Here is a 23,303-nt window from a genome sequence, read left to right as displayed (position 1 = left end):
TATGTTGGTGATAGACGTGTGTCTAGTATCCACCATTAGTTCAGTGGGACTTAGAGAATTGATGGAGGTAGTGTGTCCCCGGTACCAAATCCCATCTAGGTTCCACTTCAGAAGGCAGGCGATACCAAGAATGTACAGAGACGGCAGAAAAAGTGTCCTCCGTGTCCTAAAAAATGCAGTTGTACCCACTGTCCACTTAACCACAGACATGTGGACAAGTGGACCAGGGCAGACTAAGGACTATATGATTGTTACAGCCTATTGGGTAGATGTATTGCCTCCCGCAGCAACAACAGCAGCGGCACCAGTAGCAACATCTTGCAAACGCCAACTCGTTCCTAGGCAGGCTACGCTATGTATCACCGCTTTCCGTAAGAGGGACACCACTGACAACCTCTTACGGAAACTGAGGGACATCATCGCACAATGGCTTACCCCAATTAGACTCTCCTGGGGATTTGTGATATTGGACAACGCCACCAAAATTGTGGGTGCATTACAGCTGGGCAAATTCCAGCACCTCCCATGTTTTGCACATACAATTAATTTGGTGGTGCAAAATCTTTTGAAAATTGACAAGGGCATGTAGGAGGTGCTGTCAGTGGCCCGAAAAATTGCGAGCCACTTTCGACATTCAGCCACTGCGTGCCAAAGACTGTAGCGCCAGGAGTGAACCTGCCCTGCCATCAACTGAAGCAAGAGGTGGTAACATGGTGGAATTTAACTCTCTATATGCTTCAGAGGATGGAGGAGCAGCAAAAGGCCTTTCAAGCCTATACATCCACCTACGATATAGGCAAAGGAGGGGGAATGCACCTGACTCAAGCGCAGTGGAGAATGATTTCAGTCTTGTGCAAGGTCCTCCAACCCTTCGAACTTGCCGCACGTGAAGTCGGTTTAGACACTGCCAGCTTGAGTCAGGTCATTCCCCTCATCAGGCTTTTTCAGAAGCAGCTGGAGAAATTGAAGAAGGAGGTAAGATGGAGAGATTCCGCTAAGTATGTGGGACTTGTGGATGGAGCCCTTCATTCGCTTTGCCAGGATTCAAGGGTGGTCAATCTGTTGAAATCAGAGCACTACATTTTGGCCACCGTGCTCGATCCTAGGTTTAAAGCCTATGTTGTATCCCTCTTTCAGCCAGACACAAGTCTGCAGAGGTTCAAAGACCTGCTGGATGAGAAAACTGTCAACTCAAGTGGTACGTGACCAGTCAACAGCTCCGCCTTCATTTACTCCCGCAACTGGGGTTGCGAGGAAAAGGATAAGATTTCCTATCCCACCCTCTGGCGGTAATGCAGGGCAGTCAGGAGCGAAAGCTGACATCTGGTCCGGACTGAAGGACCTGCCAACGATTACTGACATGTCTACTGCCACTGCATATGACTCTGTCACCATTGAAAGAATGGTGGAGCATTATATGAGTGACAGCATCCAAGTAGGCATGTCAGACAGTCCGTTTGTATACTGGCAGGAAAAAGAGGCCATTTGGATGCCCTTGCACAAACTGGCTTTATTTTACCTAAGTTGCCCTCTCCCCCAGCCCCTCCCCCCCTCCCCACCCCCCACCTCCAGTGTGTACTCGGAAAGAGTGTTTAGTGCAGCCGGTAACCTTGTCAGCGATTGGCGTAGGAGGTTACTTCCACAAAATGTGGAGAAGATGATGTTCATCAAAATGAATTATAACTTCCTCCGGGAAAACTTTTACCAGCAATTGCCTCCAGAAAGTACACAGGGACCTGTAATGGTGGATTCCAGTGGGGATGAATTAATACTCTGTGAAGATGAGGATGTAACTGAAAGGGGTGAGGAATCGGAAGATGAGGACGAGGCCGACATCTTGCCTCTGTAGAGCCAGTTTGTGCAAGAAAAGATTGGTTGCTTCTTTTTTGGTGGGGGCCCAAATAAACCAGTCATTTCAGCCACAGTTGTGTGGCAGACTCTGTCGCTGAAATTATTGGTTTGTTAAAGTGTGCATGTCCTGTTTATACAACATAAGCGTGGGTGGGTAGGCACAAGGACAATTCCATCTGCACCTCTTTTTCTTCTTTGCATCATGTGCTGTTTGGGGACTAGTTTTTTAAAGTGCCATCCTGTCTGACACTGCCGTAGAAGTCCAGGGGTACTGCCGTATAAGTCCAGGGGCAATAATAAAAGTAATCATAACAAGACTAACTAAAAATCTATATGTGTTGATATACAATAAAAATGTACCACCTATCCAATCAATAAATGTTTACTCAGGAGTAATATACAGTAACATGAAATATAGCAACAATTAATGCATAACATATACCTTGTATTTATCCCCAAGGCTGTGTCTGTAATCCGAAGGGAACAAATGTTGAGACTTGCTCGATTTACGAGGAAGTTGGAGAATGCGTCTGTGACAGAACTACTGGGCAATGCCCATGCTTGCCTAATGTCACTGGTCTTAGCTGTGACAAGTGTGCCTCTGGATACTGGGGTTTTAACAATGGAAAAGGATGTCAACCTTGTGACTGCTACCAAAATAATTCTTATGGAAACCAGTGCAATGAGGTATGAAATTTTCTCATAGTTAAATATGACATACTTTATTCTTTATATGTAGAGTTTAATTTGAGCGGTATTATAAATTACATATATCCCAGGGCAACTTACCTCTGGTGCACTATGATACCATAAAATTATTTACAATAAACTGAGTTGGGAAAAATAATTTGGTTGATGACCCCTGGCCTTATTGTATGTAGTTGTTGGTTGTATTTCTCTTTATTTGCATTTTGCTGTTTCCTATAAGGATCAGTGTTTACCATTTATCTAAATTATTTTGGGGTCTCTCTACTAAATTTGGTGACATTTTGCTTGGTAGAGTAACCTACAGAAGACTCTGAAGAGGGTAGTTTAATTATGGCCATCCTATTATCATGCTTAAAAATATTATGAGGCAGAAAAATATAAAGATACAAGCATGCAGTGTGGTTTGAGGTATTAAAGGTTTGATTACCGATAGGAACTTCACTGTTATTGTCTGGTTTTAATGTAACCAATTCAAGGCCATTCAAATCACTTAATAGCTACATCATACAGAGATTTGCAGAGCAGGGAGTTGCTATGTCTTATGTGTTGCACATGCAGGAATACCATACCCATCGTACTTGGGGGGTCATTCCGAGTTGATCGTAGCTGTGCTACGTTTAGCACAGCTCCAATCGTTAACTCAGACATGCGGGGGGATGCCCAGCACAGGGCTAGTCCACCCCGCGTGTCAGTGCCAGCCCCCCCGCACAAATACAAAAGCATTGCACAGAGGTGATGCCTTTGTATTTGAGGAGTAACTCCCGGCCAGCGCAGCTCCTGCGGCTGGCCGGGAGTTGCTCATCGCGCCCGCTGGCCGCAGCGGCTGCGTGACATGTCACGCAGCCGCCGCGACACGCCCCCCCAACGGTCCGGCCACGCCTGCGTTGACCGGACTGCTCCCTGTAAACAGCGGCTTAACGCCGCAGTTCAGCCCCCTTCCGCCTAACGACCGCCTATGTTCCAGAGGCGACCGCTAGGTAACAAAAGCTGCCATACGCCGGCGCATGCGCAGTTCCGACCCGATTGCTGCGCTGCGACAAACTGCAGCGAGCGATCGGGTCAGAATGACCCCCTTGGTACTAGGCTGACAGCAACAGTCCTTACTTATTACAGTGCTAGATGCTGGGTGCAGTGAAACTGGCCTGCTAGACATCATGCTGTGAACGGGACCTGGGTTGTGGAGTGAAACCACGGCCGGTTCTACACCTTGTGGTGCCCAGTGCGAAAGTTTCCACTGGTGGCCCCCCCTGTGGTAAAACAGTTAGTGTGCACCGGAGGCGCGTGGCAAAAAATAGGGGCGTGGCTTCATAGGGGAGGGGCATGGCCACAGTTATGCCCCCAGTAGCTGTGCCCCTAGATTTGCCCCAAGTAGTTGTGCCCCCCAGTTGATTTGCCCCCAGTAGATTTGCCCCCTGTAGCTGTGCCCCCAGTAGCTGTGCCCCCTGTAGCTATGCCCCCAGTTGATTTGTCCCAGTAGTTGTGCCCCCTATAGCTATGCCCCCAGTAGATTTGCACCAGTAGTTGTGCCCCGTCGCTGTGCCCCCTGTTGCTTTGCCCCCAGCAGTTGTGCCCCCTGTTGCTGTGCCTCCTGTTGCTGTGCCCCCAGTAGTTGTGCCCCCTGTTGCTGTGCCCCCAGCAGTTGTGCCCCTTGTAGCTATGCCCCCAGTAGATTTGCCCCAGCAGTTGTGCCCCCTGTTGTTTTGCCCCCAGTAGTTGTGCCCTCTGTTGCTGTGCCCCCTATTGCTTTGCCCCAGTAGTTGTGCCCCCTGTCACTGTGCCCCTTAGTAGCCGCTTACACACACACACAAAAATAAAAAAACAATACTTACCACTGCCCCGCTCCTGCTTCCCGACCGCTGCTGCTGCTGCTGCTCCGTCTGGCCTCCGGCGGATCCTCTCTATGGGAGAGACGTCATGACGTCTCTCCCATAGCAGCGCCGCACAGACACTAGAGGTCAATAAGGACCTTTAGTGTCTGTCACTGGAGCCGGCTGCAGCGGACGCACACACAGCCAGCGGCATCTGCTGCAGCCGGGGAGCGGGGTGCGGGTAGGCTGCGGTGCCTGTCGAGTTACTGCGGCCACGCCCCCAGGCCGCAGCGCCCTGGGCGCAGGCACTGCTTGCCCGCACCAAGAACCGCTCCTGAGTGAAACACCACCACATCCTCAATATTTCCACATGCCTCTGCTTAATATGTGCTAGGTTTAGTTTGTGTTACAATGTTGAACTCAGGGATCCATAAAACTATTAATTGTATATAGTTTTATTAGAATGTAAGAGTTATATTAAGGTAATGGCTAGTTAACCATACATTAGCATTAACAATTTTTTAAAATATAATTTATTGCAACTGCTTATCAAATAAGAATTGCTATTGGATTTAGTTATTAGAATTTTATTTCATGTAATTATAAAGCAATGGTATTTAATAAGAGATAATTGATATTTAAGTTTGCATCATTTTCTACAAATAATTTTATGTAAACATAAGAAGCACGCATAAAATGGATTTCTGACAAATTATTAATCTCTTTAAAAATTGTGACTGGAAATAGTGTAAGTACTATTTTGGGAACTAAATGCTGCCCTGTTGCATAAAACACACCTACAATGATATTGAAGAGGGGATAAGAAAAATGGATGATTGCCCGTCTCTATCGGTTGGTCTCTCTCTATTTGATCTTTTTTGTCTCTTTCTGATATTTGTTAGTCTGTATCTCACATCCCCTTGTGGCTGTCTCTCTCTCCTGTGTCTCATTTATTCTTCCTACAGTGGACCTATCAGTATACCCCTGAGTCTCTCTTACTCACCCCCAGTGGCTCATTCTACTGTCAACCATTGGCTCTTTCACTGATGATGATATAATTGTTCTGCATATCTTGCATATAAAATGCCAGAAGCTGACTAAAGTTACCAGCAGCCACTGCGTAATTGCGTCCTTAACTTTTAGTTTCAATCAACTACTATGATCTACTATAACTACTATGATTTGGTAGATGCAGGAAAGTGTAGTCACTTTACCACATTGACTGAGTACTCAAGACAGCAACAGACACAAACAGCTAGGTACTGTATTCTGCATTATAGTGCACTTAGCTGCAAGCTGCTTGCCTTTCTGACCTTCGCTCTTCTGAAAATTGCATCCCAGCTGGTTCGTCTGCCTTCTGTCTCTATCAGAGGTAAGAACATAGAGATGACTGAGACTGTAGGAGTGAAAGGATGCAGTTTGTTGCTTACTATGCAGCAGCTTTCAAGTATTCATCAGACTATAAAACTCATGCACTGTTTAAGACTCAGTTTTGGGCCTTATAACTTTTATGATCATTTGTGTTAATAGCGTCTCTCTTGTACAGCTTACAGGTCAGTGTTTATGCAAACTAAAGTACAAAGGGAAGAAGTGTGATCAATGTCAAGAAAACCACTATGGAAATCCAAAGGTTCAATGCACATGTAAGTATGACAAAAACATATCCATTTCATCTGTCCTTACCCTTTTAGATTGGATATTTCTATTGAATCATATGGCGCTACAGAACGCTATCTGACAGACATATATGTACATACTGTATGCAATTTTGCATACTACTGTATACTGTATATGAGTAGGATTACATACAATGGTTCAGCAACAGTGTAGGAGGCTTTGGGGCAGAAAGTGGGGATGGAGGAAAGCTTGGTGGCCACCATGCCGATTTGATTAGAACTCCAAAGGGTAAAATGCATAATATGGGTGTGTACATTAAACCCAGATAAAGCATAATAAAAGTTTAAAGAACAATTGGTGATATAGTGATCTGGTTTATCTAAGAAATTTGGGAGATTTTTTTTGTTTAAAAATGCTGTCATTTGAGACTTGTGTGGTCTCTGCTTTCTCTATCATAGGAGTGATAACCAAAGTGTAAACTCCAGTGATGCTATACTATACCTGGACTGTGTTTTTAGGTAAACAATAAGATAAACATATTTAAGGCTGTGGCATTGTTAGCTTTTAACATTAGGGGGTGCGAAGCTGAATAAATAAGCCCCCCAGGCTGAGGTGTTTCAAAATTCAAATACATGATTTTCATACGGTATACGTTTAATTAGCCGGCTGTCAGGATCCTGGCAGTCAGAATCCTGACAGCTGACAATGCCGACAGCCGGAATACCGGTGCTACATGACTATTCCCACTTGTGGGTGTCCACGATACCCATAGAGTAGGAATAGAACCTGTGGAAAGTGCAGAGAGCCACCAAGCCCGCAGCATGGCAAGCGCAGCGAGCCTGTAAGGGGACTCTTTGCACTTGCCCCGCTGCCGGCATATTGGCGGCCGGGATGCAGCTGTCGGAATATTGAAGGCCTGCATCCTGGCAGCCGATAAATCATACTGAATCCTTTCATACAAGTTACATCAATAACTACCCCTGCCATTCAATCAATACCTCCACACTGAATGCGCCCAAAATCCCAGGAGTCAGAATCCCGACTGTTCCAACAGGTAAGTAGTGGGGTTTGGGTTAGGCACTAGAGGTAGGGTTAGGGTTAGGCTGTGGTGGTGGGGGGAAAGGTTAGGGTTAGTCTGCAGGAGGGGAGTAGTTAGGGTTAGGCTGTTGGAGGGGGATGTTAAGGTTAGGCTGTGGGAGAGGTGGGTTAGGGTTAGGATTAGGGGTATGGTGAAATACTTACCCAGAAGCCTTCAGGATTTTGTCCGTTGGGATCCCGCTGCCATTCTGACTGCTGGGATTTTGTCCCCAACACCCTCCACATACAAATGCTACAGAAACATATTTACAGCAAAACATCCAGAACTCAGTTATAGGGGATAGCTAGGCACACTGCCTCCATGAGACACAAAACAGTACACACAGCATCACAGTGACCTCCATACAGTATGCACAGCATTGCAGTAACCGTCATACAGTACAACTCAAATTAATATAGTCAATGTGTTACACTATATGTCATTTTTTATCATTCATTTTAACTCTTTTCCGTTCATGCCACTACATGCCATCAGACCACCTCACATGGCCCTTAAATGACCCCCAGACAATAGGAACAGTGTCTTATTTGCAGTTAGAGAACTGGATGCCTCAGCTATGGCCCACTGTTGCTCTAGAGCCAGCTGTTGATATGAATAATAATAATAATAATAATAATCATTATTATTATTATTATTATTTTATTTATATAGTGCTCTTTCTCCAATAGGACTCAAGGCACTTAACAGATACATAGCATAATATAGTACAGAAAATAATGAAGTACAGAACATCTTTTCATAAAATACAGAAGCATGAAGATACTAAAGGGACATTATGGAAATGCTTGAGTAAACAGGAAAGTCTTGAGTCTACTTTTGAAGGATTCTATAGTTGGGGCCTTGCGCACTGTGCGGGGAAGTGAGTTCCATAGAGTCGGAGCAGCAGGACTAAAAACTTGAACCCCAGATGAATTACGGGAGATTATAGGTACTGCTAAAAGTCCTTCATCTACAGATCGCAGTAATCGAGTGGGGCAGTATGGGGTCAGAAGCTGCTTCACGTACCTTGGACCCTGGTCATGTAGTGCTTTGAAACTCAGTAAGGCAATCTTGAAGATGATTCGCCATTTTACAGGCAGCCAGTGAAGGGAGTAGAGGATGGGTGTTATGTGGCTAGAACGGTGCTGATTGGTTAACAACCTGGCAGCTGTGTTTTGCACCAGCTGTAAGCGGTGCAATTCTTTTGCTGGAAGACCAAGGTAGAGGGCATTACAGTAGTCTAATCGAGATGATACAAGTGCATGTATGACTTTTGGCAGATCATCTGAGGAAATTAAGTGCTTGATTCTGGCTATAATCCTCAGAGGAAAGAATGAGGATTTGATTGTGGCGGATATCTGATGTTTAAGTGTCAAGCCACCATTCAGAACAATGCCAAGATTCCGCACACGATCAGTGGTTTGTAATTCTGAATCACCGAGTGTAAGTCCAGTTGGTTGGATATGCTGCAGTCTTGTCCTTTGAGGTTGCGGTCCTATCATAAGGACCTCTGTTTTATCCGGGTTCAGTCGCAGCCATCTGGCACTCATCCACTCCTGGAGCTCAGCTAGACAGCCATTGAGGGTTGCTATTGGGTTGTCAGTGCCCAGAGCAAAGGACAAGTACAGTTGTGTATCATCTGCATAGCGGTGATAGACCAGGCCATGGCACTTGATTATTTCACTCAGCGGGAGCATGTATACTGCAAAAAGTATGGGGGATAGTATAGAACCTTTTGGGACACCACATGACAATGGCACTTATGGTGATGACCATACTCCAGACGATACTCTGTGACCTGCCTGTGAGAAATGATTTGAACCAGCTTAGGACTGTGCCATCCAGTCCACAAAATTGTATCAGTCGCTCAATCAGAAGCCCATGGTCCATGGTATCAAATGCTGCAGAGAGATCCAGAAGGATTAATATTGAACAGTCATCTCTGTCTCTTGCCATCAGAAGATCATTTAACACACACACCAGGGCTGTTTCAGTACTATGTCTTCTCCTGAATCCTGATTGGAATGGATCATAAATATCATGGGTTGTCAGGTGGGTTTCCAGTTGATTTGCAACCACTTTCTCAATAACCTTTGCTAGCAAAGGAAGGTTTGATACCGGTCTGTAGTTGGTCATGTAGTCGGGATCTAAATTAGGTTTTTAAAGAAGAGGTCTAACAATTTCTTCCTTTAGGGGTCCGGGAAAAATGCCTGTCTGCAAAGAGCATTGAACAGGACCAATTATATCCATACAACCTATTAGAAGCTTGGTTGAGGCAGGGTCCAGATCACAGGTGGTGGGATGCAAAATCCAAGCAATTTTAGCAATGTCCTTTACATCGACTGGGTCAAAGCAGGTCCATGAAGGCAGGTGGCTTATATTGGCAGGCTTTGTAGCTTGGCACTCCTTTGATGAAGAGAGAAGATTGTTACATATAGTAAAAAATGAGAGCTAGATGTGATATGCAGAGGGGGATCAGAATATACAGAAGTAAATAACTATGCTGAGAAGCTGTCTTTTAAAGAAGGGGCACACAGAAAAAATTACATGGCATTAGGGTATAGAAATGGATTGAACCTTTTAAAAAGATGGATGCATACCAATGGAATGTGTGTTTCTCAAGAGAATGTGGTGCTACAGGCAGGTAAACACTCAGGCAAAACAGAAGGGGACAGTGATGCCACCTGTGAGGAGAGAGTCCCCACTCTGCATGACTTCTTCTTATTCTGTGGAGCAGAGGCTCTGTGGGGTTGTGTACTGGTGATACATCCGTGTGTCCTCAGTTCAACTTTGATTTTGTGTAGGGGCCCCTATAATCCTATAATCCAGCACTGGCAAATCCTCCACTGATGCTTGCTGTCTTTAACATATTTCAGCAGGAGGAGTATTTGCTCCTCATGCACCTCGCCTGACTAGGCCACTGATTAAGGCATAAAAGAAAAGAACAATTTGGTATGTGCACAAACTCACTCGCCACACATACTGAGAAGATAGACAGTGCAACAGCAAGTGTAGCAGTTTGCTTGTTTGTGTTCAGTCAAAGCTGTGCATGAATGTATATACAATAAATAAATGTTGTTGTTATTATTATTATTATTATTATTATTATTAATAATAATAATAACAATAATAAAAAAAAAACGGTTCACATTTATGATATTACTAAGAATACCATCCTGCATGGGAAATTATTATTTGCAGATGCTGTAGTTTCTAAATACTAATTATTATTTTTTCCTTGAATATATTACATTATTAAAAAAAATCACTAGTAAGATTGTCTTGAAATGGCAGTTACTAGAATAAATAACATTCATGTATTAAATATGTGTTTCAGCCCTTTGTAAGTCATTACATTTTCTGTCTTACTCTAGCTTGCAAGTGTAATGTACAAGGTACACAAAAGCCTATGTGTGATAAAGATACGGGTTCATGCAACTGTAGAACTGGGGTCACTGGAAGAAACTGCGACCAATGTGCTCCTAAATTCAAACAAGAGTTCCCTGCATGTGAACGGTGTCATATGTGTTTTGACCAGTATGACCCTGAAGTAACTGCTCTGGCGGACTCTATCCATGGATTGGTTAGACTAGCTGCTAATATTGGCCCAACCAGATCACAAACTGGATGTGATGTTCAGCTGAGTATTCTTCAAGATAAACTCTTTGCCATAGAGAAAATCTTTCGGAGTCCTATTCTGACACCTACAAAATACACGAAAGTGAAGGACTTCTATGATAGCATACGGTAATCTCAATGTTTCTGGTTTTCCCTATTCTTCTTTTAATGATAATATGAAGATTTAAGGGGGTATCCAATTAGCTGCGATTGCGGATAAAGTTATCACACCTATCTCTCAAAAATTAGCAGACTGCGTGCACCCAATTTTCGCACCTACCCTATTCCAAAATGGCAGAAACTGGATTTATGCGATAATTCTAGCCAGAAAAACCAGAGATAAGTATAGAAGAAAATGGGGAAAGCTGCCTGTACCTTCCAAAAAGGCAAATTAATATAGGAAAACATTATAGAAGTCTATTAATGGCCATAATAAAACTATTGGGTGTCATTAAATTCAAATGGCTGTTACAGTATATGCATATTTTTTTTAATGTGAAAAAATGATAAAAAGCTATTTTTGTTTCAGCAAAATAAGTGCTCTCATTCAATTTGGGATACTTAAAAATGGGTATAAGTATATATTTGGGTCATTTTAGGGGGCTTTAAAAAAAAGTGGAAACAGACCGATTACACCCACCTGCAAGTCTTAAAACACTTGTCCCACTCATAAAGTACCCCAATATACCTGTCCCATACTTTGTACCCTAATTTCCTTCACTTTTTTTATCCCAAAAATGACATGTCATTATATACCAATTAAAAACATCTAAGCGCCTAATTAATCATTCAAGGGGGTGTTCCAGGGGTTCTGAACCAAATCCCTATGTTTTACCTTAAAATATGGATTTTGCACTACTTATCACCTACTCAGAGATGGTGAAGAGAATTTGTGATAAAACCTATGGAAACTTTTTGGCGATAACTTTTTACAGCTAATTGGATAGCAAGTTATCGGAAAATAATTTATCGCAAAACTGCATTATTACTGAATCCTGCTGATGGTTGGCCAGAAATTCCTTTTATAAATGGGGGAAAAAATTAAACGTTATTTACAAATATATTTTGCTTTACTTTATTTTTGTGTTATGAATTTGTGTTGTAAATGTTCAGGGGAAAAACATAGGAATTAGTGACTCTTCACAGAGAATAGAATGTAAAGGAACTTCTGTACCATGCCTACATCTGGTTCTCTCTGACGAAGTATGCAGACAACTGTAGGTCAGCAATTAATGGAGAGCCTAATTTTTCTGACTTACTGTATTTCCCATCTCATCAGCATGAGCAACAGCTATACTATTATATGCCAAACCAGTATAAATTGTAAACCATAGACTCAAATGTTCTTAAAAGAGGGTGGTCTTAAGTATGCCGGCTGTCGGGATCCCGGCGCACAGTATACCGGCGCCGGAATCCCGACAGCCAGCATACCGACACTTACTCTCCCTCGTGGGGGTCCACGACCCCCCTGGAGGGAGAATAAAATAGTGTGGCGTGCAGAGCGCCACCGTGCCCGCAGCGTGGCGAGCGCAGCGAGCCCGCAAGGGGCTCATTTGCGCCTGCCACACTGTCGGTATTCCGGCGGTCGGGCTCCCGGCGCCGGTATGCTGGTCGCCGGGAGTCCGACCACCGGCATACCATACTACACCCCTTAAAAGATAATGGTAAATTAATGATTGGCTTTGCCAAGCAATATATTTTGATGAAATATTCTCTCCCTTTTCATATAGTAAGGCCAGCAGTATTGAGCATCCCTGTTAAATCTATCAATCACTAGCAGAATGGAAACCACCCCAAAGATTCCAGCATGGCACATGTCTGTGTTCACTTAGCCAAGCACGCTGGATAATTCAGAGATATGCAATACTTCCTATTGTACAAAGCAGCTTCACAGCGTTAAGCACCAAATGTATGATTTACTTACAACAACATATATGTACCCTTTTTTTGCAGGCAGAGATTTAATAAAATAAAAATAGCAGATTTTGGAAAGTTCAATGAGATTCCAAAGTTGAATAAAACAATATGGGATATTGAGAAAGAGACTGATGATTTATTTAAGGAACTGAACAAAATAAAGAAAAAGAAAGAGAGAGAAAATGTAATCAAAGAGAGACAAAATGAAATCAAAGTCAAAGGTAAGAAGAGCAAACAGTATTGTTTCCATATGGCCAGGTAAGTGCTTATTTGTTAGAGGAGTTACAGAGTCCTTTGTTCCCCTAGCTTCAGGTTATAAGGTTATAGATTTGCTCAATGAACACGTACAACCATCTGAAGAATACTCTAAAAATAGTCTAAACTCACTAATTACCCTGCGGCTGATGTTGCAGGCCCCAACTGCACACCTGAGTACAGGCACAATTTGCATATGCTAAAAAAATCTGCATTTTTTTTTCTCCATTGCTCGCTTCACCCCACCATGTGTTTTTCCTGTAATGTTAACCTCCACTGATTGCACACCTTGCCATTGTGCCCTACATGCAGGGTACATCATACTACTACATAAGCATCAGTTTTCCCATATATGAACTTGGCCCTTGTATGGCTCACCTACCACAGTGTAACCTTTAAAGTGCGCCCAACATGGCTGCCCCATATGGTACACTTGTGGATGGGATGAAAAATACATGGACCTTGTGGTTTTGTTGGAACCCTACTCTAAACTGTAGGACTCTGAAATCACCCCCATTTTGTGTCATCTCTTCTAGGGGTGGACTATTCCACCTTGGGTAATCCTACGCTGAGCGCCCAAGATGGCTGCCGCACTTGGTACCTTGTGAGGGTGGAATACACAACCCTTGGAAGTTATTACCCAAAATGCCTACACCAATCCTGCATTATGCTTTCTGTGTGCTTAAGGTTTTCTTTTATGTCTGTGTGGCTTATTTATTGCTGTATTACTTAAATCTTCTGTATTATGTGTATTGTTTTTGATGTCTGTAAAGCGCCTTGAGTCCTGTTGGAGAAAGAGCGCTATATAAATAAAATTATTATTATTATTATTATTATTATTATTATTATTATTTGTGTTGTTTGCAAAAATGCTTTGCTAGCTAGCGCAGTACTGACTTTGCACTACCCCCATTGTGTTCATCAAGTTTAGACATTTTTTAAAACACAGAAGTACTTTGTTTTTTCTTGTTTCATATTATCATTTCTTTCCCATCAGATTTGCAAGAGTCTTTTGATAAGATCAAAAAACACTACAAAACATCAATATCTGCTGTAGAGAAAGCACAAAATGTTGTGCCTGTTATTCGAACAGCCAAAAAAACGATGAAAAACATTTCAACTGCATTGAACAATCTGGATGCAAAAGACAAACAAAATTTTGAAAAGCTAAATAAAATGAAATCTCTGCAAATACTGAAAATGAATGAGATGGTAAGAGTTTTTCTACAGCATTACTGGCTCAATTACAGTGATGTATGTCGTTTATTTAAAAAATACATCTGTCCCTTTTATAATAAAAAAATAAAAATATTGGTGAGCAAAATACAAAATCAATGTTTCAGCAGACATACAGAAATGTGATCGCTACTAAATAAGAGTGTAAAAAACATTGGGCCCTCTTCATAAACAAAGACACTGGTGGATTTTCATCTCCAAGAAAGCCTTTCCATCTCTCACTGCAATACATTGGTTTGTAATCAACCACAATATAGTGTTTACTGTTTACTAAACTGTGGTGCTCAGTGATGATATATATTGAGTGTACCAGTGGAATAACTAGTGATGGCAAAAGTATGGATAGAAGCTCAACATCTTTTAGTGTAGATAAATAGCATATCTCCATTAAGTCTTTTAAATAGTGGAGCCAAAGCAGAAATGGCTGCTAAGTGAGCCTAAATTTCTCTGATTAGCTCCACTTATTAGCTCCTCCCCTGGCCCACCTGCAGGAGTGCCGAGAGGGTGCGGGCAGCACTATTTAGCTAGACCCAGGTTTATTTACGGTGCCTGGCAGGAGCCCAGGTCAGCTGTGCAGAGGGAAGAATGCCCTAGTCCATGGCTTGTGCCACTGCCACCCTCCTCCTGTAAGAAAGCACACTTCCTTTTATGTCACTCCATTTTGGAACAGGGGTTGTCTATCAATGGAGTACATATTGTCAGGGTTCACTTGGGATTTTTCCTGTATGGACATACTCACAGGAAACAACATATGTTAAAGATGCAACAGCTGGTTTATTTCATACAGGGTAATACAGTATTCAGGCGACAAACAAAGGCAGGGATCAAAGTCCAGTCACAACTAGTGATGTGCACCGGACATTTTTTGGGTTTTGTGTTTTGGTTTTGGATTCGGTTCCGCGGCCGTGTTTTGGATTCGGACGCGTTTTGGCAAAACCTCACCGAAAATTTTTTGTCGGATTCGGGTGTGTTTTGGATTCGGGTGTTTTTTTCAAAAAACCCTAAAAAACAGCTTAAATCATAGAATTTGGGGGTCATTTTGAGCCCATAGTATTATTCACCTCAATTACCATAATTTCCACTCATTTCCAGTCTTTTCTGAACACCTCACACCTCACAATATTATTTTTAGTCCTACAATTTGCACCGAGGTCGCTGGATGGCTAAGCTAAGCGACCCAAGTGGCCGACACAAACACCTGGCCCATCTAGGAGTGGCACTGCAGTGTCAGGCAGGATGGCACTTCAAAAAAATTGTCCCCAAACAGCACATGATGCAAAGAAAAAAAGAGGTGCACCAAGGTCGCTGTGTGACTAAGCTGAGCGACACAAGTGGCCGGCACAAACACCTGGCCCATCTAGGAGTGGCACTGCAGTGTCAAGACAGGATGGCACTTCAAAAAAATTGTCCCCAAACAGCACATGATGCAAAGAAAAAAAGAGGCGCACCACAGGTATAGAATGTAGATGGATAGTATACTTAATGACGACACAGAGGTAGGCACAGCAGTGGCCTTCCGTATCGTACTGCTATATATAGTATACTGGTGGTCACTGTGTCAGCAAACTGCAAAACTAAAATGCACCACAGGTATAGAATGTAGATGGATAGTATACTTAATGACGACACAGAGGTAGGCACAGCAGTGGCCTTCCGTATCGTACTGGTATATATAGTATACTGGTGGTCACTGTGTCAGCAAACTGCAAAACTAAAATGCACCACAGGTATAGAATGTAGATGGTTAGTATACTTAATGACGACACAGAGGTAGGCACAGCAGTGGCCTTCCGTATCGTACTGCTATATAGTATACTGGTGGTCACTGGTCAGCAAAACTCTGCACTGTACTCCTCCTATATAATATTAATTATACTGGTGGTCCCCAGTCCCCACAATAAAGCAGCACACTGAGCACAGATATGGAGTGTTTTTCAGGCAGACAACGTATACTGGTGGTCACTGTCAGCAAAACTCTGCACTGTACTCCTGCTATATAATACAGCTGCTCCCCAGTCCCCACAATTAAGCAGTGTGAGCACAGATATATTATGCAGCACACTGAGCACAGATATGGAGCGTTTTTTTTCAGGCAGAGAACGGATAAAACTGGTGGTCACTGATCAGCAAAACTCTGCACTGTACTCCTCCTAACAGCTGCTCCCCAGTCCTCCCCACAATTAAGCAATAAAACAATCAAGTTCAACAATAAACGGAGAGGACGCCAGCCACGTCCTCTCCCTATCATCTCCAATGCACGAGTGAAAATGGCGGCGACGCGCGGCTGCTTATATAGAATCCGAATCTCGCGAGAATCTGACAGCGGGATGATGACGTTCGGGCACGCTCGGGTTAGCCGAGCAAGGCGGGAAGGTCCGAACCTGCCTCGGACCCGTGTAAAATGGGTGAAGTTCGGGGGGGTTCGGTTTCCGAGAAACCGAACCCGCTCATCACTAGTCACAACTATGTATAAGTCCAAATACAGTAGTTTACAGATGATGCATTGTAATACCACAGTCTGAAGACACTGGCTAAGACACAAATGAAAGAAATAATGTTCAGGAAATTACTTAGTAGACAGGATACTTGATAACTGTGGTTAAAGAACACTGAGGAATGAATACTTGTAATAGTGGTTGAAGAGCACTGAAGAATAAATACTTGACAACTGTAGCCGTAGAACACTGAAGAATAAATATTTAACACTGAAGAATGAATATTTGATTAACCACAATGTCCGGATAGAACTGGCAAGTGAAGGTTTTAGGCAGCAAAATAAGCAGGTAGCAAATCCAGGTAGTTATAGGCAATAATGACAATGAAGTAGTTCCGAATAGAATGTTGACTGCAGGATGCAGAAAGTGATTACTGGTAGCAAGGTGAAGTCCAGAAAAACTAATATAAGCTTGTATGAGGATGAATAAACAAAGTCCCAAATATCAAATATACTGTTTGCATCGGTTAGCAGGAGACTGGATGTGAATATTAATGGCAAGGTAAAAGTCCAAGCTAACAGACGTAGGTGGTCATTCCGAGTTGATCGCTAGCTTCATTCATTCGCTGCGCAGCGATGAGGCAAAAAATAAGCACTTATGCGCATGCGTTTCTGGCGCAATGCGCACGCGTGACGTACTATTACAACGAACGATATAGTTTCACACAGGGTCTAGCAAAGCTTTTCAGTCGCACTGCTGGCCGCAGAGTGATTGACATGAAGTGGGCATTTCTGGGTGTCAACTGACCATTTTCAGGCAGTGTTGAAAAAAAACGCAGGCATGCCAGGAAAAACGCAGGCGTGACTGGGTGAACGCAGGGCGTGTTTGTGACGTCAAAACAGGAACTGAACAGTCTGAAGTGATCGCAAGCACTGAGTAGGTTTTGAGCTACTCTAAAATTGCACAAAAAAAGTTGTAGCTGCTCTGCGATATTTTCGTTCGCACTTCTGCTAAGCTAAAATACACTCCCAGTGGGAGGCGGCATAGCGTTTGCACTGCTGCTAAAAACAGCTAGCGAGCGAACAACTCGGAATGACCACCCTAGGGCCTAATTCAGACCTGATCCTAGATGTGCTAAATTTAGCACATCTACGATCAGTCACACAGACATGCGCGGGGACGCCCAGCACAGGGCTAGTCCACCCGCATCTCAGGCCCGACCCAACCCCCCCTTCTCGCAGAAGTACAAAAACATTGCACAACGGCAATGCTTTTGTACTTTAGGAGTAGCTCCCTGCCAGTGCAGCTCCTGCACGCTGGCAGGAGCTACTCGTCGCTGTGAGGGTGTCACAACTGAGGGCCTGAGCTGACGGGAGGCAGCCTCAGTTGTAGGGGCTGAGATGTACCGGAACCTGGGAGGTTGTATCAGACCCCTGGACATGTAAGTAACATGAATAATAACTGCCCGAAGGCGTGACCACGACAACTTGGATAAAAGTCAATGATGTTTATTATGACAACTCCGCAACACAGCAGCAGTAAAAGAAAACGTAAAAGTCAGCAAAGAATAAATACAGTTCCTGGGTACTACAGGATGGCAGGAGCCACAGGGCACTGGTAGTGTGAGATAGTTCTTATGATCTTCTAGATGGAAAGTCCTTACCAGGCCCGACTGTAGCAATGGAGATAACCCAGGATTGTGCCAGCTGGTGTTCCAGGAAAAGCTGGGTTGCTGAAGATAAAACAGCTGCTGTGGATACTGGCTGGAACCAGACTGTTGTTAGCACGGAGTGGATACTGGCTGGAACTAGTTAAATAATAAATGAACTTGGGAGCGATGAAATATGAACTGAAATGTAGAACTTGAGAGCGGAGAAATAATAATACCGGTGGAGAGTGGTAAAGTGTAGAAAGGACACCGGCCCTTTAAGGGAAGCTGTACTCTGCTGGAAGCTGAGCTGGAAGCAGGTAATGTTGTAGCTGGAAACAGATGAATCCACAATGGATTGGAGAGTCAGGCTACACCGCAGGTGGAATGCTGGTGCGGGTCTCTATGGTGGAAGTCTTGAGACAGGAGCTGGAACCTGGAAGACAATCACAGGAGAGAGACAAACAGGAACTAGGTTTGACAACCAAAGCACTGACGCCTTCCTTGCTCAGGCACAGTGTATTTATACCTGCAGCAAGGAAGGGATTGGCTAGGCAATTATGCAGATTATCAATACTGAGAACAGATTGGTGGAAATGATCAGCTGACAGAATCCAAGATGGCTGCGCCCATGCAGACACTTGGAGGGAAGTTTGGTTTGTAATCCATGTGGTAATGAAAACAGTAATGGCGGCGCCGGCCACCGGAGACAGGAGGCGCCAGGCTGACAGATGCACATCCAACCACGCGGACACAGCGGAGGCCGCGGCTGACGTAATCGCCACTCAGACACTCTGCATGCAGAAGTTCAGGGACGGCGGCGGAGGCCGCGGGAGACGCCATGCCAGGTGTAATATGGCGTTTACTGTGACAGCGTCCCAGACTGACAGGAGAGGATACAGGAATGTACACATCAGGATAACAGATGGAATCCGGTCCTGGAGCGCTGAGCCAGCCTTAGGAGGCATCTGATGGGTAAGAAATGGCGTCCAGATACCCGGATCGTGACAGCACCCCCCCCTTTAGGAGTGGCCCCAGGACACTTCTTTGGCTTTTGAGGAAACTTGGAATGGAATCTCCGGACCAAGGCAGGAGCATGGACATCAGAAGCATTGGTCCATGAACGTTCCTCAGGACCATAACCTTTCCAGTCAATAAGATATTGTAGTTGACCGTAACGGTGACGTGAGTCCAGGATCTTGGCCACTTCATACTCAACGCCTCGTTGAGTTTGGACTTTCGGAGTTGGAGGAAGTGAGGAATGAAACCGATTCAAGATCAGCGGTTTCAACAGGGAAACATGGAATGTCCTGGGTATTTTTAAGAAGGGAGGCAACTGGAGTCTGTAAGCAACAGGATTGATGACTTGTTCAATCTTGAAAGGACCGATATAGCGAGGTGCAAACTTCATACTGGGAACTCTTAACCTCAAATTCTTCGTGGATAACCATACCCGATCACCCACCTTGAGAGCAGGAACTGCTCGACGCTTCTTATCCGCAAACTTCTTGTACCTGAACGATGCCTTGAGCAGAGCTGATCGTACACTCTTCCAGATATTGACAAACTGATGCAAGGTGATATCCACTGCGGGAACAGAAGTTGCTGGAAGCGGTTGGAACTCAGGGACTTTAGGGTGGAATCCAAAGTTAGTGAAGAATGGTGTTGAAGCAGATGAAGAATGATACTGGTTGTTATGACAGAACTCGGCCCAGGGAAGTAATTGAACCCAGTCATCTTGAGAGGAGGACACATAGATGCGGAGGAAGGCCTCCAAGTCCTGATTCACCCTCTCGGTTTGACCATTGGTCTGAGGATGGTAAGCCGTGGAAAACTTTAGCTTGACTTGGAGGACTTGACATAAACTTCGCCAGAATTTGGCTGTGAATTGAACTCCTCGATCTGAGATAATTTCTTCAGGAAGACCGTGGAGTCGGAAGATCTCTTGTATGAATACTTGAGCCAACTTGGAAGCTGACGGAAGACCGGTGAGAGGAATGAAGTGTGCCATCTTGGTGAACCGGTCAACTACCACCCAGATGGTATTGAACTTGTTGCACATGGGTAAGTCTGTAATGAAATCCATCGACAAGTGGGTCCATGGTCGACGGGGAACGGATAGTGGAACCAGTTGCCCCGCAGGCGACTGGCGGGATACTTTATGTTGGGCACACTTTGGGCAAGATGCAATAAACTCCAAGACGTCCTTTTTCAGAGTTGGCCACCAATAGGACCTAGAGATAAACTCCAGGGTTTTTTGGATACCTGTATGTCCGGCAAAACGGGAAGCATGGGCCCAATGCATGAGCTTCTTCCTTAGCATCGGCTTCACAAAACTTTTCCCTGATGGGGCGTAGAGTCCATCCCTACCGTGGAGAATGCCAACGGATTTATAATAGGATGCTTGTCTGAAGACTCTGACTAATTTTCTTGCTCCCATGAGCGGGAAAGGGCATCGGCCTTGCGATTCTGAGAGCCCGGACAGAACTGGAGTTTAAAGTCGAACCTGGAAAAGAAAAGTGCCCATCTGGCCTGACGAGGGTTGAGACATTGTGCGCCCTTCAGGTATAAAAGGTTCTTGTGGTCTGTAAGTATGGTGATTGAATGAGAAGCTCCCTCCAACAGATACCTCCACTCTTCTAGAGCGAGCTTGATGGCTAGCAACTCCTGGTCGCCAATGGCATAGTTGCGCTCAGCTGGGGAGAACTTCCGGGAGAAGAAACTGCAAGGGTGTAAATGGCCATCTTTAGCCCTCTGAGATAACACCGCTCCTACTCCAACGGAGGAGGCATCCACCTCTAAGATGAAAGGAGAGTCGATGTCAGGCTGTTTCAGAACAGGCGCAGAGATGAACCTTTGTTTTAAAAGATGAAATGCTTGCATGGCTTCTTCAGACCACTTGGACGGGTTAGCACCCTTCTTAGTGAAAGCAGTAATAGGCGCCACAATGGTGGAAAAGTCTCGTATAAACTTTCGGTAATAGTTGGCGAACCCTAAGAACCTCTGGACCCCTTTGAGGGTTAAGGGTACCGGCCAATTTTGGATTGCTTGTAGTTTCTCAGGATCCATCTCTAGTCCGGAACCGGACACAATGTACCCTAGAAACGGAATGGACTTGACTTCAAAGACGCATTTTTCTAATTTGCAATAGAGATGATTGACACGGAGACGGGACAGAACCTCTTTAACCCAAAAACGATGTTCCTCTAAATCGTTGGCAAAAATGAGGATATCGTCTAGATAGACCACGACATGACGGTATAGAATGTCTCTGAAGATCTCATTGACAAAATGCTGGAAGACAGCTGGAGCATTGCTCAATCCGAAGGGCATGACGAGGTACTCATAATGTCCATCACGGGTGTTAAAGGCGGACTTCCACTCGTCACCCTCACGGATCCGGATGAGATTGTATGCACCTCGCAAGTCCAGCTTTGTAAAGATGGTAGCTCCGCTAACTCTGTCAAAGAGCTCAGTAATCAGGGGTAAAGGATAACGGTTCTTGATGGTAATGTCGTTCAAACCTCTGTAGTCGATGCACGGCCGCAGACCACCATCTTTCTTTTTTACAAAAAAGAAGCCTGCGCCGGCTGGAGAAGAAGAAGGTCGAATGAACCCCTTTGCTAGGTTCTCTTTAATATATTCCTCCATAGAATGCGTCTCAGGCAGAGACAACGGATAAGTTCGGCCTCGAGGTGGAACCTTCCCTGGAACGAGATCAATCGGACAGTCCCATTCTCTATGAGGAGGAAGGATATCAGCAGAAGCTTTACTGAACACATCCGTGAAATCTTGATATGGAGGAGGTGGAACATCAGACGACCTGGGGGAGGAAGAACAGACAGGCAATACTTTAAACAAACATGTCTCAGCACAGGAGGAACCCCATGCCAGGATTTGCGTAGTCGTCCAATCAATTGTAGGATTGTGAAGACGGAGCCATGGAAGGCCCAGGACCACAGGATGTGTGGCTCTTGGAATCACTAAAAAAGAAATAAGTTCGGAATGAAGAACTCCCACTCTCAGACGAACTGGTAGAGTCCTTAAAGAAATAACTGCATCAAAAATTTTGCTGCCATCCACGGCAGTTAAAGAAATGGACGAAGGAAGTCTCTCGGTGGGTAGGGACCACCGTTTAACATAGGCTTCGGTAATAAAGTTCCCAGCCGCTCCGGAATCAAGGAGGGCAATGACGTTCCGATAACGTTGAGCAACTTGAAGCGAGACTGGGAGATTACAATCTTGAGGAGATGGAGAGGAGATCATTACTCCTAGCCGGCCCTCTCCTTGGCGAGCTAGGATTTGGAGTTTCCCGGACGTTTGGGACAGGCATTAATGGTGTGAGACGGAGCTGCACAATAGAGACAGAGAAACTCGGAGAGACGTCTTCGGCGCTCAGCAGGAGTTAAACGGGAACGGCCAAGTTGCATGGGCTCATCTTTAGATGGTGACAGTTGACGAGGAGGAGGAGCAGAAGATTTTGGAGCAGATGATCTTCCACGCTCAGTTGCTCTCTCTCTGAAACGTAAATCAACTTTCGTGCAGAGTGAGATTAGCTCATCTAACTTAGAAGGTAAGTCTCTGGTAGCTAACTCATCTTTAATACGCTCAGATAAGCCATGCCAGAATGCAGCATACAGGGCCTCGTCGTTCCATGCCAGTTCGGATGCCAGGATCTGGAACTGTATCAGATATTGTCCTACAGTACGTGACCCCTGGCGTAAACGGAGAATCTCGGATGAAGCTGAGGTTACCCGGCCTGGCTCGTCGAAGATGCGCCTGAATGTTGACACGAAGGCAGTGTAGGAAGATAGCAGGGTGTCGGACCTCTCCCATAACGGTGATGCCCAATCAAGGGCTGAGCCACTGAGAAGAGAAATAATGTAGGCAATTTTTGTACGGTCACTGGGAAAATTGCCAGGTTGTAGCTCAAACTGAATCTCACACTGGTTGAGAAATCCCCTGCAGAATCTTGGAGATCCGTCAAATTTTGCTGGCGTTGGAAGATGAAGACGTGGAGCAGAAATGGGTAAGGTGGGTGGGGTTATAGCTGGAGTCACTGTGGTTGACGCACCAGACGCGCCTGATCCACGGAGAGTTGTCTGAATCCCATCCAGCCGAGTAGAGAGATC

General features: G+C 44.6%; 1 protein-coding gene across 1 annotated transcript in view; it reads left to right on the top strand.

Annotated features, from left to right (window-relative positions):
- The window catches only part of LAMB4 (laminin subunit beta 4), a 260,547-nt gene that overhangs the window by 184,439 nt on the left and 52,805 nt on the right, over nucleotides 1-23,303 (top strand). Inside the window, exons 23-27 of the mRNA XM_063929992.1 lie at nucleotides 2,312-2,538; nucleotides 5,914-6,010; nucleotides 10,437-10,809; nucleotides 12,634-12,818; nucleotides 13,850-14,064. Coding sequence (XP_063786062.1) covers nucleotides 2,312-2,538; nucleotides 5,914-6,010; nucleotides 10,437-10,809; nucleotides 12,634-12,818; nucleotides 13,850-14,064 — 1,097 coding nt within the window. The remainder of the gene's footprint in view (nucleotides 1-2,311; nucleotides 2,539-5,913; nucleotides 6,011-10,436; nucleotides 10,810-12,633; nucleotides 12,819-13,849; nucleotides 14,065-23,303) is intronic.

The sequence above is a fragment of the Pseudophryne corroboree genome, chromosome 6 (assembly GCF_028390025.1).
Source record: "Pseudophryne corroboree isolate aPseCor3 chromosome 6, aPseCor3.hap2, whole genome shotgun sequence".
Classification (NCBI taxonomy): domain Eukaryota; kingdom Metazoa; phylum Chordata; class Amphibia; order Anura; family Myobatrachidae; genus Pseudophryne; species Pseudophryne corroboree.
Note: the sequence above shows the minus strand (reverse complement) of the source record. Positions and strands in the feature narration are given on the sequence as shown.